The sequence below is a fragment of the Odontomachus brunneus genome, unplaced genomic scaffold, assembly GCF_010583005.1.
Source record: "Odontomachus brunneus isolate Ranch 3 - 2012 unplaced genomic scaffold, Obru_v1 Obru_scaffold_003, whole genome shotgun sequence".
Taxonomy (NCBI): Eukaryota; Metazoa; Arthropoda; class Insecta; order Hymenoptera; family Formicidae; genus Odontomachus; species Odontomachus brunneus.
The window spans coordinates 4,347,376-4,364,404 of NW_022639453.1; the positions used below are offsets into that span (position 1 = coordinate 4,347,376).

Consider the following 17,029-nt stretch of genomic DNA (forward strand, 5'->3'; position numbering starts at 1 on the left):
AACCTCTAAAAACCAACGAGGAATTAGAGATGGCACAATAGGTAGTTTTAATATTATAATTCAAAAAACAGCCTGAGAATCAATTCCTAAAGAGCGAAAATCTGAGAATATAATGTACTGTCTATTAAACATTAAATGTAAAATGTAAAGCTGCAGAGAAAAGAAATTTTCGCAAAGAATGGCAAAAATCAAGATCACCGTATAACAAGGCAAAGTTAAATGAAGCTGCGAAACAATTAATAAAACTAATAAACAGCGAGCAAAACAAAGCGATTGAAGAATTTGTTACAGAATTCACACTCACAGAAGTTACAGATTATTCATTACAGAAAGTCACAAAGAAATAAAAAAAAAACAATAAACAAATTATACCACCCATCCGACAAAATGACAAGATTTGGGCAAGAATTAGCAAAGATAAAACCAATTTATTTTCCGAGCATTTTAGAAAAGTATTCGAACCTTAACAAGAATTATCAGAAGATGAAGAAAAAGAAATATTAAACTGTCTAGAGTTATCGCTATGGTTGGCACAGGTTACGCATACCCATCTTACGCCGCATGGGGAAGCAACCTGATAGAAAAGCATAGACATTATGGGTCTGTTTTCTATTGCTGAACTAGTGTATTGGGAGTACAAATTAGTTTGGTCCGTTTTTTTGTGGTCAAAAATGCATTTATTTCAGAACAAAATGAATGAACAGATTAATCAAAGTATTGTCCATCACTGGCTACTACTTTTTCCCATCTCTCAGGCAATTTTCGAATTCCATCTCGAAAAAATGTCTCGTCTTTTGAGGCGATCCAAGTTAGGAGCCAATTTTCGATTTTTGCGAAAGAAGTGAGCCGGTGACCTGCCAAATCGTGCTGCATCCGTCGGAACAACCAGTAATTAGAAGGAGCAATGTCTGGCGAATACGGTGGGTGCGGTAAAATATCCCACTTGAGCGTTTCCAAATAATTTTTTACGACTTTTGCGACATGAGGCTGAGCGTTATCATGCAGAAGAATAACTTTGTCATGTCTTTGGTCGTATTCCGGCCGTTTTTCTCGTAATGCACGGCTCAAACGAATCAATTGTTGCGTAACTCCCAATGATTCTGCAAGCTCCTCTTGCGTTTGACTCGGATCTTCATCGAGTAATGCCTCTAATTCTTTGTCTTCGAATTTTTTTGGCTGTCCAGGGCGAGGCTTGTCTTCAACGTTGAAATCACCATTCTTGAAACGTCGAAACCATTCCCTATATGATTTATCAGTTGGAGCACTGTCACCATAAACTTCTACAAGCATTCTATGCGCTTCAGCTGCACTTTTCTTCCAATTAAAGCAGAAAACTAAAACCTCCCGCAAATGCTGCTTAGTTAACACAAAATTTGACATATTCAACACAGTAAAAAACAGGGATTTTGTATGAAACTCAAAGCGATATAAACTGAATATTATTGACAGATGTCTAACCTCTCTGAAACCACCGAAATCAGCTGTTACTATGAAACATTCATAACAGTCAGAACCATCTTTTGAAAACGGACCGAACTAATTTGTACTCCCAATACATATTTGGAACTTAAAAAAAGACAGATATACAGATAAAATTTGATGGAAGAAAGATAAGAGAGAACTAGTGCAGCCAGTTAAGCAATGGAAAACAGACCCAATATATCTAGACCGATCGTTGAGGAGTGGAAATAGAAGTTTACGTAGGCTGCGTTCCAAAATTTACTGCCAGTACTGAAATGCTATAATACGTGACATGAACTGTAGATTTTCAGTACTGGCAGTGAATTTAGGGACGCAACCGTAAAAAGATGGTTGAGATGGTGCGTTCTCTCCACGGACTAAGGAATAGGGAGAACACATCCGTGGTGGGGGGGAGGCGCCATATTGGTTTTTCCTATCGCACACATAGAATTCTAGCGTACATGTGAAATGAAAGATTGCGGTCCATTTACTTATCAAAGCATTTGTAGCATCAAGTAGACCACAATCTCAAAATAATAGAGTTTAAAACGACATTTACAGTCGAATCTTACATTTGTGATCGTCTCATTTTCAATTGCTATATGGATCGTTTTATATGTACACCCCTAAGTTCTTACCAACGACATATATACATATGCTTAGTTTACACCGAGAGGACTAAATGCAAACTGACCTATACTGTGACCAATCGTAATTGATTTTTACAAGAATAATCGATTGCGATTGGTCACGGTATAGATCAATCTGCGTTTAGTTCTCTCGGTGTAAACTAACTAATAAACCAAACATTCTCTCCAATAAGTAAAGCCGAAAGTTGACACTTTGTGACAGAGTGAGAAAGCTGTTTTGCATCTACTGCTTTCTCACTCTTGCTTAGAGCGACTGTCAATCTTGCACTCTTTACCCTTGGACTCTTCGGTCTCACTTCTTTCAGCGTCTGAATAATATGCATCCATTTCGTTCTAAGTGCGAAAAGTGCAAGCAATACGGACAAAGTCGCCATATATGTACTACAATCAGGTTAAGTGTATGTATAGACAAATATCGAATAAAAATGTATAGACAAATATCGAATAATCGAAGAAAAAGATAAAATATGATGGAAATATAACCATTATTATCTTAATTATTTAATATTTATTATTCGTATCTTTTCTTTCAGAGTTTACAGTTAAAAGATTAGATAAATATTGCTCTTGCTGTCATATAAGCCAAGAGCGAGAAAGTAGTAGATGCAAATCAACTTTTTCTTTTAGTTACAAATTGCCAATTTCCGGCTTCACTCGCTGCTATAGTAAAAGTATATGAATGCTTGGTCTAGGGTATATATGTCGTTGGTTCTTACCACAGACTTCTATATAACTACTAGACTGCTAACTCCCTTATATAGTGCTTATAAAATTGACCCCGAGAAATATGTATCATGCACGGGAAAAAAGGCATCTGCGCATGCCTGAAACTGGTGGTCCAGAAGAAGAGGGGATATAAATGTAATATGGCTAGATTATCCAATTATCGTTCGATATGCCGAGTTTACTATGCAGCCATAATGATATATCACTGTTCCTTATGTTCGTCATATTGAGAAGTTTCCCAGTTCCTTTCTCGGGTATATTCAAATGTCTAGGATTCAGACCTCTTCTGAACCTCAGACTCAGACTCAGACTTCTTCTGAATACTCCTGCTAAGAGTTCTATTAGGAGGAAAAATGCAATTGTTATTCCCACAGACTTCTATATACTAACTAGACTGCTGACTCTTCGAGAAAACTGTGGCAAATAGAGAGGATGTAAGGTGTCATAGACTCTTGCTATAGGTAGCATTGATTTGTGTACGTACAGAGTGAAACACGTCAGAGTATATCAGAGTATGTTTCGTACGGAAGAAGTATGGCGGGTGGTTGTAGCCCAGGCGCCGCGATACTCGCAGGCGTCCGCCTGCCTGTGCTACTTCGCGTCGTCGCCGCGACGCGGCGACGATTTCAGCGGGTCGTTGCTCGCAGTTAAATATTAGCTAAGCAGCTATATAAGTAGGCGCGAGGAACGGCTCGAGGCCTTTTGAGTGTGCGTTGCATGGTGAACTCACTGCCTTTAAAGTGTTTACTTACGACTCGTTGGCTTGTTTTCTAAAGAGGTATTCTGGTGACTCCACAGATCTCCACCCCCTCGACACTGCCAGTGGCTGAGAGGAGGGTTCGCGAGATCTTACTGGGTTACTTTGTAGCCTCCGCCACGGGTGGAGCTTTCTTTTGCGATATCTCGAGCACTGCAGATATCGTGCGTCGTCCGACTTCGTTATTGTCGCGTCTGCGACACTTACCGAGTCACGCTCGTTTCTAAGTCGGTACAGGACTTAGTCTCCGTCGCGCCGGCGACACTTACCACGCGAGCCACGCTGAAAAGACTTTAGCGTCTGTCTTCGTCTTTTCTTTAAATTAGACAGAAACAGACACATGATTTAACTGTTAAGTAGCTTACCAAGAAGTTAAAACAATTGACTCTATGAGTCGTATCATAATAATAATTTATATCACGAATGTATCGGATAGACAAAGATCACTTTGTTTACAAACAGATGAGTCCAACATTGGCGACCATGAGTATTATAGAAGGAATGACCACAGACTTCTATATTCTAACTAGACTGCTGACTTTGGGCGATGGGTTGGTGATGAGGATAGGCGCTATATTGAGTGACCCTGCTGATGTGTGTACTATCTATGTGTGTGCACAACGTGACTAATTTACGATTACTTTATTCAGGAAAAGTATTTCCAAGTGCTTAACGCTTCGTTATAAGCTTCGTTATAGGCTGCATTTGAGACGCTATTTAACGCTATGAGTGTGCTCTGTCCTTGTTTGTTCCTGAAAGTTGAACAAGGATAGAGGACGCTCATAGCGCTAAATAGCGTCTTCAAAAACGCAGCCTTAGTAATGCGTTATAAAATCTAATATTGATTCTAGTAGTGATTGTCAATGTGCTTTATGTATGTGTGAGTAAGAGTCATTAAATATGGCGCCTTACATCCCCTCCATTTGCCACAGTTTTCTCGCAGTTTTCTCAGCAGTCTAGTTAGTATATAAAAGTCTGTGGGAATAACGATTGCATTTTTCCTCTTAACAGAACTCTTAGTAGGAGTATTCAGAAGAAGTCTGAATCTGAGGTTTCTAGACATTTGAATACACCCGAGAAAGGAATTGGGAAACTTCTCAGTATGACAAACATAAGGGACAGTGATATATCATTATGGCTGCATAGTAAACTCGATACATCGAACGATAATTGGACTGCTAACTTGATTTGTTCTTAGCTTAATGCCAAGATATTGCGGGAAATTAAAAACTGTTTCCACAATCTGAAACCGCAGGTCAAGCGGAAATTGTTACTCTCGTTCTTTCACGTACCCAAACCGAATATCAAGGAATGTCGTGTGGAATTAGAGGAAATTATTGAGATCACAATATTGGATGAGGATCGATGGATATCAATATTATCTGAAACGATGAAGACTTTTCCTTTAACAAGTTCATTGAACACTGACTTCAGAAATTTGGAAAGCATAGATCAATTTTTGCTGAGATTGTTGATAATCTATGAAAACTTTTAAAAAAGCAAAATGATGCAGCTATATTACCTCTGGAATGTCTTTATACCAACAAGACTGCATTGACCTCGATGGTGAATCAGCAATCCTCACCGGTGAAACATTTTACCCTTAAGAAGAAACTAAAAAGTGCATCCTTAAAGGCAGAATTACTTCAAAAGAGCATAGATAGCTGCTAATAATAGCTGCTAATAATTTGAAAAGAACACATCTCGCACTGTGAATATAGGTATACGAAGCCGTGGAATGCCAATGAAAATGAGTTATGCGACGTTTCCCAAAGGCATTTCCAGCAGAGTTTCGACGAATGGCGACTGGGCTGCCTCAGATGTTAGTTCAACCGTGTCCAATAGAACATTGATCAACAAAAAGATATGAAAGGAAGATGATATTAAGCTGTCAAACATTAACGATTAACCGCTTGGATACACTCAAACAAACAAAAGGAAAAAGATGTCAGAATTGTAGGAACTGTAGGAGCAATAACAGAAGGTCGCAATAGAGCAGAAGAATAAGCAATGGTCGCGACTCTTGCACGTTTCATGCAATATATGGGCTAATATTATTGGAGATTTCTTATTATTATTTCTTATTATTCTTATTATTGTTATTATTAAAAAACGTTCCACTACAAATGTATAATCAAATATATCCAGCATATTTTGGTTGCATTGTTCGAGAGTTTCTGCATAACGATTACACCAATAGATGGATTGTAAAAGAGAACTTATTGCTTGGCTTGCATCTCCTGATTTACTAGCCGATAGACAACTCACAATGTAAAAATGTAAAGCGATTTTTATAATTAAGCGTTGGAGTAGAATCTTTTACGTGTGCTAGATTATCTATACAAGAGAATTTCAATTCATTAAAAATTATATTTATAGAACTTTGTAATCGAGAAATAGGTCGGCATCGATAAAACCACTTGGAGTTTTATTTATGAAGATATCTTAAGATTCTTGTGATAGTCCTATCGCTACTGAAAAAGTACTCGGAAATCGTATTATCTCGTGTAACAAAATACAAAATATTCCGAGAATTTTTAACGTCTACGACAATCCATGAGATATCGACATATCAGTTTTGAGTAAATTAAAAAAATAGCTCAAAAACCCATATTTGAAATAATAAGATCGAACATTGCGGAAAGCTAGGAAGATTATTCCTGTGATTTTTGGATCGCTAAACACGAACATAGTGTCAGAATTGCGCTATCGCGTTTCAGTTTATTGTAAAATTTGAAAAGTAACCCGAAAACCCATATTTGAAGTAATAAGATCGCTGATCATGGAAAAGTATTGGTAGGTTTGTTATTTTAATGCGATGTCGCGTTATGTCGTGGCACCCTCCGAAATTCGTTTATATTAGAAAATTTGAGTAATAAATACGTCTTATAAACGCCTGCTTTGACGTACTCTTTTTTTCTTCAAATAACCTATGAAGTGGTTTCTCTTGAGCTTTTTTCCTCTTGCTATATTTTCCCTTTTTAACATCTAACAAAAGCTTTTTATTATTTGGATCATTTATTACTCAGATTTTCTAATATAAACCAATTTCGGAGGGCACGACATAGCGCGGCATTGCGCTGAAATAACGAGTCTATCGACACGTCTACTTTTCCATGATCAGCGATCTTATTACTTTAAATATAAGTTTTCGGGCTATTTTTCAAATTTTATAATAAACTAAGACGCAATAGCGTAATTCTGAAACTATGTTCGTGTTCAGCGACTCGAAAAACGTAGGAATAACATAGGAATAACCTATATTCTCAGCCGTCCACGATGTTCGATCTTATTATTTCAAATATGGGTTTTTGAGGTATTTTTTGAGTTTACTCAAAATTGATATGTCAAAATTCAATGTTAACATCAGATTCGTATTCAGCGACCCAAAAAACACAGAAATAACCTAGCCACATTTCCAGCCTTCCGCGATGTTGTATCTTATTACTTCAAATATGGATTTTTGAGCTATTTTTTGAGTTTACTCAAAATTTATACGTCTAAACTCAACGTTAACATCAGATTTGTGTTCAGTGATCCAAAAAACATTAAGATAGCTAAGTCACATCCCCAGCACAGACAATTTTTTTTGTGGGTCTATGTATCTATAAAAAAGTCAGTAAATATATAGGGTGTCCCAGGACATTCTACAAAGCTCTCGTGAGAACGTAGAGCGCGTCGAGTTGAACATAAAAGACCTTTATCGTTTTGCGATATTCGTAATAATAGCCGAGAAATTAATTGCAAAAGATTAAGGAAAAATGTATGCTGAATGGTAGAGGACGGAGCGCTCGAGTCAATAATATAGCGCGGCCCAATAATATAGCGCGCGGATGTCGGCGCGTAGCGATTGGAAGAAGAATGTACCACTATCTTTGCTTACATCGCTGCACTTCTACATCTCGCCTCGGCGCGGTGCGGCAATGTCAATATACACAAAGCTATTATAGCATAATACTTGGTATGGAATTATTTTCACTTAGGGGTATTATCAGCTATCTAATATCATTCCTCTGTTTAATCTAACTCCAGACAGCACATGATATCATTCGAATATACTCCATATAGCAGGTGTCCAAAATATATCATAGAAATGTCTTAAAGATATATTTGGGATATGCGATATCTTCAAGATATCCTTATGATATATTTGGGACATTCATGCTGTATGGGACTGAACTTATACTGGAACATATATAATGTACTGGTAATATACGCACGATATTTCTTATAGTATATTATTTGTTACATTCTCTTAGGATATACTAAATCGGATATTTATTGAATATAAAAAACTTATCAGCAATGTTCCGTTTAATTATTGAATGTTATAAGTACATCTTGATAGTAATATAACAATGATTTGGAGGAAAAAAAAGAAGACAGAGAGAAGTAATGCAAGAAAGTAAGTGTATATAGTTCAGTTATTGAAAACAAATGCATAGATCATATTTTGAATATTTCGAAGCATTTGTAAGATTGGCCGGACTATATTTATGGCAGTCAATCAATTTACTGCTTTATAGTAACAGGGAAAATGTATCAATTATTTGGTTTGTTCCTTCTACCTGAACTTGTTGCATTACTTTAAAAAATATACATACATATTGAAGCCTATGAAGCGTACGTACAAGATTCTCAAGCTTCAGTGTGCGTACGTTTATTGAAGTAGTGTTACCAGTTTAGTTGAAAAGAATAGATTAATTGTGCCCCTTTTCCAGAGCTGTATTAGATATCAGGGCCCGTCTGCATAAGACGTAGGACATAGAACACGCTCGCATACGACGCGCGACATGCAATGAGTGTACTACTATTCTGGCAAAGTTATATATTGGTAAAGCTATCCATCACTAAATATGACTACATATATAGTAATAGTTACAAGTTTGACTTTGCCGAAGGATCTTTACGGGTCATTTTCCACGGTGCTATCCAGTAAAAAATTAAGTGGTCGTATAGTATAGCTGGAGACTGATTATGGGGCTGATTTGGACTCCTCGTAAACGTTCTAAATGGACCATAATCAGTTTCTAGCAAGATAGTGAAATTTCATTTTTGATTGGGTACGGTGCGACTACGTTTACATGGCAACGTTAATCCGGATTAGTAACAAATGTAGTTAGTGAATTCTTGGATTTTATTGGTATATTCTTTTAGATCTAAAAATGTACTCCAATTGGCTTCGAGAATTCACTAACTACGATAGTTATTAATCCGGATTAACATTGCCGTATAAACGTAATCTATGCCGCTAGCCCTTAGACTGTTCACATTTTCTGCTGTCCTGAGCTTCATTTTTCGAATTACACAAATTTAGCAAACTAAAAAATACGTTACTAACGCAAACTAAAAAAACTCACGCTATTCACAAATGCAAAATACTTAAAATCGATTTTTCGAAATTTCTAATCTATCTAGTTTTCTTAAAAATCAGAAGACATAAAGTTATAAGAAGGTATCTTTAAGACGTCTTATGTTTTCATTTAAGACATTGTTTTAAAGATACCCTATTTTAAGATTTTTACATGCGATTAAACATTTCTAATATTATATAAACATTAAAAAAGGAAGGATATCCTATTTATCATTTTTATTTGCTGCAGTCAATCGAGATTACACTGTGAATTTATTCATTTGCTCTGCTTAGGGTTATTATTGATGACAACTAGCGGATGATGATAGTGGCATCACACACGGATATATACTGATATCTGACATCGTACGTTTTAAACTTTAAAGCTATCATCACGCTAGCTATCATCGAAATTTGACCGTAACTCTTTGCTCTGAGAAACACGCCTTCCACGCACGGAGAGAGTAGTCGACTTGATGGTCTCTATTCTGCGAGAATATTCACACTATGTATACATAGTGCGTTGGAATAAGTCACGTGCGTTAGGTTAAGTTATATATAAGGTCCGAATATCCTTCCATGGCAAGCGCTCTGCGCTCCGTGATTTAGCGGCTACGTCGCTCTTCGACGTGGCGAGACGCACCGTAAGGGAGCGACTCTCTTCGGGCTGTCACCAGTTCGCGCTCATGTGTCCTAGGAGACGCAGTCTCCACGGTCACCTTTAGATTACGCTTGCATTTACGATATCTAAAGGGTACGCTCGCTTCAAGCGTACTGCAGATAGTGAATGTTCGCGAGTTTACAATCGCGACGATTCTTATTCGACTCCGCAAAATGAATTAACCGTTCTTTAGCTAGAGCTGTTCGAAACAATTGCAAAATTGAATAATTTTGTTCGAAATTTTTTGACAAACATGACGAAATTCTCGTACCGATCTGACGACATATTTTGTTTCTTACATCGCTAACTTTCGTCGACTCAGTCGTAATTATTAGCGCTACTATTCGAATCGCTATCGATGCGGAGACGCACGAAACGCAGAGATTACGGGCACGATTTATGGCTGGGATTTAACGCTCTCGTTTCGTTTTTCAGGAACGCCATTTACAACATAAGTCTGCATGACTTAACGGAGATCGTCGACCAGGTGAGTACAGAGCCCTATAACCGTTTCCAATATCTAAAGTTCGACAAAGAATGATTTAAATTGGAGAACCGACAGGAAGATTTAAATAACCCCGCGCTCTCTCGTGCGCTTTTCCCTTCGGGTTACCGTATTTGAAAAACATAAAAATAGATTGTCGCAGCCATCTATAATGTTAAAAGAATTGCTACCGATACTGGTGTTTTTCTCCTCCTCTTTCTTTCTTTCTCAGTCGCCAATGAAAGCGCAATCCTTTCAGCGGATACGATCTAGAGGCGCGCACGTGATTTGTAAAGATACACCGTTGTGCTGGGAAGATACAACAACAATAGCACTGTATCTTAAATAAAAGATATATTTGTCGAACGAGAGAAAATATATCGTCGGTAGAATTGAAACCAAATTGAACAAAATTGAATTAATTAAATTGTTAATAAATTTTAATTTGACGTTTCACATAGGCGTAAATAACTCATGAACAATTTGCAACTCTCGTTAGAAGATTCGATAACTTGTAAGATCTCTACGAATTAGCGAGTTCTTATCCGATTCTTGACACGATAACTACGATCTCTTCTTATCAGACTTCCTGGAAATCGCGACAAATGATAAAAATCTTAATAATCCCTTCTCACGAAAAGACTGTTTTCACAAGGATACCGACACGCTCGCCTCGAAGTTAATTTACGTAATTGAGGCGATAACCGGAACGCGCGTTCGTAGATCTAACGAACCTTCTTTTCGGCGGGGATTTTATTCAATCCTGCTTTCCCTCTCAAACGCACCGAACGTTGGATTTGATACATCGGTGGTATCGCTTTCGCGCGAAACTTGGAGCGGGAGAAACATCAATACTCGAGACCACGAATAAATAAGAAAAAGAGGGAGAATCGGCGACTCGAGAGGACGTGTCGGACGCTCGGCTATACGATATATTCGAATACGACTGAGCGAAGTTTACGAAAACACGTCCATACTCCGATTTAGCTCAAATTTTGTAAACAGTTTTTTTTTTAGATGGAAAGATAAATATATTCGAAGAATTTTTTTGCAACTAGAAAGTTAAAAGACTTCTTTAACATTTTTCATATTTATAATATACTTTATAAATATATTCTTTCGTAAACAATTAACTAAATACAGGAAATAATATGAATATATTTATGTAATTACATATGAAATAAGCAGATGCATATGTTTTATGTTAATTTTCCTAATACACGTATTTCATGTCATTTAAATGAAAATCTACTCTTTATATCTCATATCGTTACAAATATTCATACATCTGACTGACTAACATCTAACTGACTAACTAACATGTAACTGACTAATATAAAGAACGGGAAATTTTATGTCCGGATATGTATTTAGTCACTGGGACAAAGTGATCCCTGAGGGTCATTTGAAGGTCAACGGTTGGATAATTCTTCAGAAAAGCGTTTTCAGAAAAAAATGTTTGAGTGATTAAAGCGAGATACTTGATGGTGACTTTGACCAAAAGTGAAGTTTAGAGGTCATTCAAGATAAGTACATTGTCCAGCCAGTCAAAGCAAGACTGTAATGACTGTCGAGCCAATTAAGGCAAGACAAAGTATTATCCAGCCAGTTCAGGCAAGATTGTAATGACTGTCTAGCCAATTAAAGCAAGACAAAACATTGTCCAGCCAGTCAAGGCAAGACCGTAATGACTGTCCAGCCAATTAAGGTAAGACAAAGCATTATCCAGCTAGTCAAGGCAAGATTGTAATGACTGTCCAGCAAATTAAAACAAGACAAAGCATTATCAAGGCATTAGAGTAGACTGGTAATTGAAAGTATCATCAATGGATCAAATGCTCAAACTGTTGACAATTGGCTTCTTGGCAATAAGCTATTGATGATAAAAAGTTGCAATTGCATTTTTGAAATATTCAGCAGGTATAAGAGCGGCTTCATTTAGTATTCGTTAACGCAATTCATCTAAATTTTGAGGTTTAGTTGTGTACACCCGATCTTTTAGATAACTCCACAAAAAATAATCGAGAGGGGTCAAATTTGATATGGCTGGCCACTCAGTCGCGCCTCTCCGTCCTATCCACTGATCAGGGAAAACCATGTCTAAGTAAACATGAACGTTTCGTCGAAAATGGAGTGCAGCACCATCCTGCTGAAACTATACGTGCTCAAAGTTTTCGCCAGCAATCCTTCTTATTGCCGGAACTATTTGATTTCGGAACATATCTTCATAGTTTGCGGCGTTCAAATTGTCATCAACGAAGAATGGTCCTATTAATCTATTATTTAATATTTCAGTCCCAACGTTCAGTTTCTCCGGATATTGCGTATTATGTTCTCGCATCCAATTAGGATTTGTATCGGATCAATACAGTTATGCTTATTCAAAGTACCATCTAGTTGGAATGTTGCTTCATCCGAGAAAGCTATATTTGATACAAAGTCAGGATCTTTATCTACTCGGAATATCATATCCTCACAAAACTCCACTCGTTAATCGAAATCATCTTTATTTGACTTATGAACAAGTTTAATTTTGTAAGGGTGAAATTTATTTTTTTTCAATATGTTATGGACAGATATTCTACTTATTTCATGTTCTTGAGCAATTTTGCGGATAGAACTATGAGGGTTTTCTATGAATGATAATAAAATATGCAATGACTTTTCTATATTTGTTGCTGAACTCTTCCATCTAAGATCTAGGTCGATTTTTGACGCTACTTGTATCTTCAAACTGTCTAACAGTTCTTTCGACAGTTGATTTTGAAATAGGAACCATCCTATTCCTAAAAGTTGCATTGAAAAGGTTCTTTGTTTGATCATAAGATCTTCTGACCTCATCCCAACTTCTCATCATTAGAAGAGATATTCTTTCTCGTTCAGTAAGAACGTTGCATTTTGGCGGACAGTAATAATACAAATGGAAATTTTCGGATACGTATTTGTTCAACTTTTTTAATGATTTCTGATCAATAACTCAACTATTTTTTTTAGATCTTAGAATAACAATGGATAAAAAACCAATGGATAGTTGAAAGGAAAACAATTTTCCAAAAAAAAACTAATTCATCATTAAATAGATGAAAAAGTCTCATTAACAATTCTTGTTTAACGAACAGATACAATCGAAAAGAAATCTCTAAACAATATCAATCGGAAATTTCTGGGTTCAGAGTAATTCTACATACAGTACGCATTACGAAACAGTCGTGATGAAAAATTTGATGCATGGAGCATAATGAAAAATATCTCGAAAGTAATCTAATTTTTCTAATTAGTCTTTTGACATGATTTTATATGGGAAAATTTATTCAGTTCCTGGATGACTTCTAGGAATGAGCTTGACTCAATTTTGACCAGACATTACGTTCACATTAATGTCATACAAATTTGTCGTGTACGAATGTACTTTATGGAGTGAATTTTTTCATTAACGGTCATTTCGAAAATCAATAGATTCAAATTACCTTCAAATAACCCTCAAGGATCACTTTGACCCAATGACTAAATATGGACGTAAAATTTCCAATTTTTTCCATTTCCGAGATAAAAATGGGAGTTTCCATTTAAGATTTTCAAGTTTACCTTGAAATGACCTTTAAACTTGATCTTTGGGTCAAGATCAAGATCATCATCGAATTCCTTGTTTTTAATCCTAAAACTTTTGTATTTAATGCTTTTTCTCGATAACGCTTTCCTGAGGAGTTATTTAACCGTTCCAGAACTTTTTGGACACCTGTATATAAAAGACGTTCTAAAGACGTCTTAAATAAGATATCTTTAAAACATTACCTAAAGACATCTTACTTCTGATGTCTTTTAGGCGTCATATTTCAAATGTCTTTATGACGTCTATTAAATGACATTTCTAAGACTATATATGTATATATGATTGTCTATATTACCGACTATGAGGTTTATACTGTCGCAAATATCATAACGATCACCTTTTACTTTTTTTTTGTGAGCATTGTGTACATGAAGCATGTCAAAATCTTGGAGAAGTTATTAAATTGTAAATTTGTATAATTTAGTCAGTCTACTTTTAAGTTGCAGTGCCGAGTGAAAATTTATTTTTTTCCATACAGATAGTTCTTAAAAGTAACAGTTAGACTGTGGATTTGCTCATTTGTCCTGATCAGTATTAGGTATCGATGACAGTTAATCAATGTTGATGATAACCGACATTGTGTGCTTTAAAAAAATTTTAAATCATATACCACTATTTCAAATTTTAAATTTTAAATCATATACCGCAAATATCGTTATTCGTCAGCATATGTTTTAAAATTTAAAGTATATATTTTAAAGTTTAAAGTATATGTCGAATTCGATGTGCCGAATATCATCATTATCCGCTAGCTGTCATTGATATCTAATTTCAACGGAGAGTAGGACGGATAAGCAAATTTACATTCTAATCATAACTCTAAACTGCAGATAATAAATAAAACATCCTTATTTTCTTAATGTGTATATAATTACAAAATAAAATAAAAGTAAAATCTATAATAGCATATATAAAGGTCTCTATTCGAGTAGTCTTAAAGACATCTTTAAGATGTTTAAAAACAACGCCTTAAAGACGTCTTAAAATAATGTCTTTAAAACGTCTTGGGACATAAGACGTCTCTTAAAGACATTATAAAGATGTCTCTCTGATAACTTTTTATGACGTCTGAAAAACTTTAAAACGTCTTTTAGACGTCTTTAAGACGTCGTATTGTTGTGTGAGTAAACATTCGTATAACATACAAAATGTTTTAGCTGCTAATTCATTATTTATAAAAAAATCATTAACAAAATAAATTTCATAAATAAGTCATAGTTTTCTGACACTGTGTACATTTAAAAAGTAAACACGTGATGCGTGTTATATATTAACAAGTAAAAATAGAGGTCTTCGCAAAAACTTAATCTAATTTATCTTATACTGCAATTTTAGACAAAATCGTAAAACTTGTAACTTGTTTTCGTAAGACTCGTTAGAACTTATGAATAGGTCTGCAATTTTATGCCGACCGTATGTCATATGATAATTCGTAAGTATCTACGATTGATTTTTGTTTTTTTTCGTAAGCTACAACTTCACGATTTTACGATTTACTCGTATATTTGCTTAAAATTGCAGCATTAATCTAACCTTAATATTGTGACGATATGACGTACATTGTAAAGAAATTATATTTATTTGTGTACATTTTTTCAACGAATGTTTGTTTTCAATGAACAATTAGCGAACAATCTTTTTTGTCCACGTTATTCAGAGGTATGTCCTTGATAATATATGTGAAAGTCAAAGTCATTGGTGAAGTATGCCTTAGACTTCTATATACTAACTGAATTGCTAACTTTCTACTAATATGTTCTAAGTGGAGAAGGTACAGGCTGCTATATCATTTTAAGTTTACTCATGCATATAGAAATTACGTCGATAACCACTGCTGAAATCAATATTAGAATTTATGATGCATAACGTAATTAAAAAAACTTATGTGAGAAATCTAACTTTTCAAATTATATTGTAGTTATCGGGAACATTCAAGGCAGCCGATACAGCATCAGTGAAATGCATACTCCTTTCGTTGTACTTTTGGTTAGCAGCAATCAGAAGAAAAATCTGAAAGTACCATTGTTAATAACGAATAGTATATACGCGTTGATAGACAATAAATATTCAAAATACATAAAAGAATAAAATAAGATATAAGAAAACATAAAAGAGAGACTATTTGTAAATAAAAACATATTTTGTTATTTTTCTATTTAGAATAGTTGTAAATCAGATACATTGCACACACACGATACATATACATATGCGCATTCAAAATGATATGGCGCTTATCTCTATTACTATCGTACTATACAGAGTACAGGAGGCTAATTAGTATACAGGATGAAGCACAGAACCACTTTGTAAAAAAATTTTTCGTCTCGGAATTTTAATGGATTATTATATTTCATATACAAATTGATAAGAATCGTTCAAAAATCATATTGTTTAACATAATTAAGTTTATTTTAATATTATCTTATAACTTCGTTATAAAATAAAAATTTATTTCCATTTAAAAATTGAAGATGTTCTTGAAACCTTGAAAACTATTAGCGACAAGTAAAATTTGAATAATGTATTACATAACCCCCTTCGAGTCATGCAATATTCATCAATTTATATGGATCAATTTTCGTTAAAATCAATATTTACAGTGTTATCGATGTGATCCCAGTTACGTTTTTATTTCATTTTGTATAGAAGTTTGTGATGTGTACTCTAAAATTAACAATTATTCTAAAATTTGTTAGTTATTACTGAGGATTATAACCTTAGTAATATATGTCGAATAAACGTCATCGCGAAAATGTATGTTAATGTGTACAAAAAATATAGAAATATGAAGAAAATGTGAAAAAGTTGCTTAATTTTTGCGTCGCAAGAAATGTTTCTCAGGTCTAAAATGCTTCTTTATCTAAAATAAGTTTATTTACAATATTCAAAGTAAATCGAAACATGGAACATATTCTTTTTTTCAAAATAACAGTCTATGATTCGATATAATCTACGATTGTAATAATTGTTTTAATATGCGATATAGTATCACCTTATTAAACACTGTATCTAGTTGAACCAGCAGGTTCTCGTTGAATTGTGATCACGAATGCCACGAATCGCGCGACTAACGACCTCGGATGCAACAATATTTATTCACAAATTTGTTTCCGATACATTCGGATACCGAGAGCGGAACGGTCAGCCGCGTGTTAAAAACAACCCGGGAAAGTTCAGAAAGTCAACGAGAGCAAATATTTCGGACCGGCACAAAAAAGGGGAGGGAAAAATAAACAAATTCAGAAAGAATCGAGGCCGCGCAATGTAAATATATATATATATATATATATATATATATATATATATATATATATATATATATATATA

The 17,029-nt window shown here is 35.1% G+C and overlaps 1 protein-coding gene and 1 pseudogene across 4 annotated transcripts in view; both read left to right on the top strand.

Annotated features, from left to right (window-relative positions):
* The window catches only part of LOC116843614 (semaphorin-1A-like), a 711,737-nt gene that overhangs the window by 375,391 nt on the left and 319,317 nt on the right, over nt 1-17,029 (top strand). For all 4 annotated transcript variants that reach the window (XM_032814175.1, XM_032814150.1, XM_032814158.1 and 1 more), the window contains one exon: nt 10,044-10,095. In XM_032814175.1, coding sequence (XP_032670066.1) covers nt 10,044-10,095 — 52 coding nt within the window. The remainder of the gene's footprint in view (nt 1-10,043; nt 10,096-17,029) is intronic.
* LOC116843633 lies at nt 2,265-10,037 on the top strand (annotated as a pseudogene).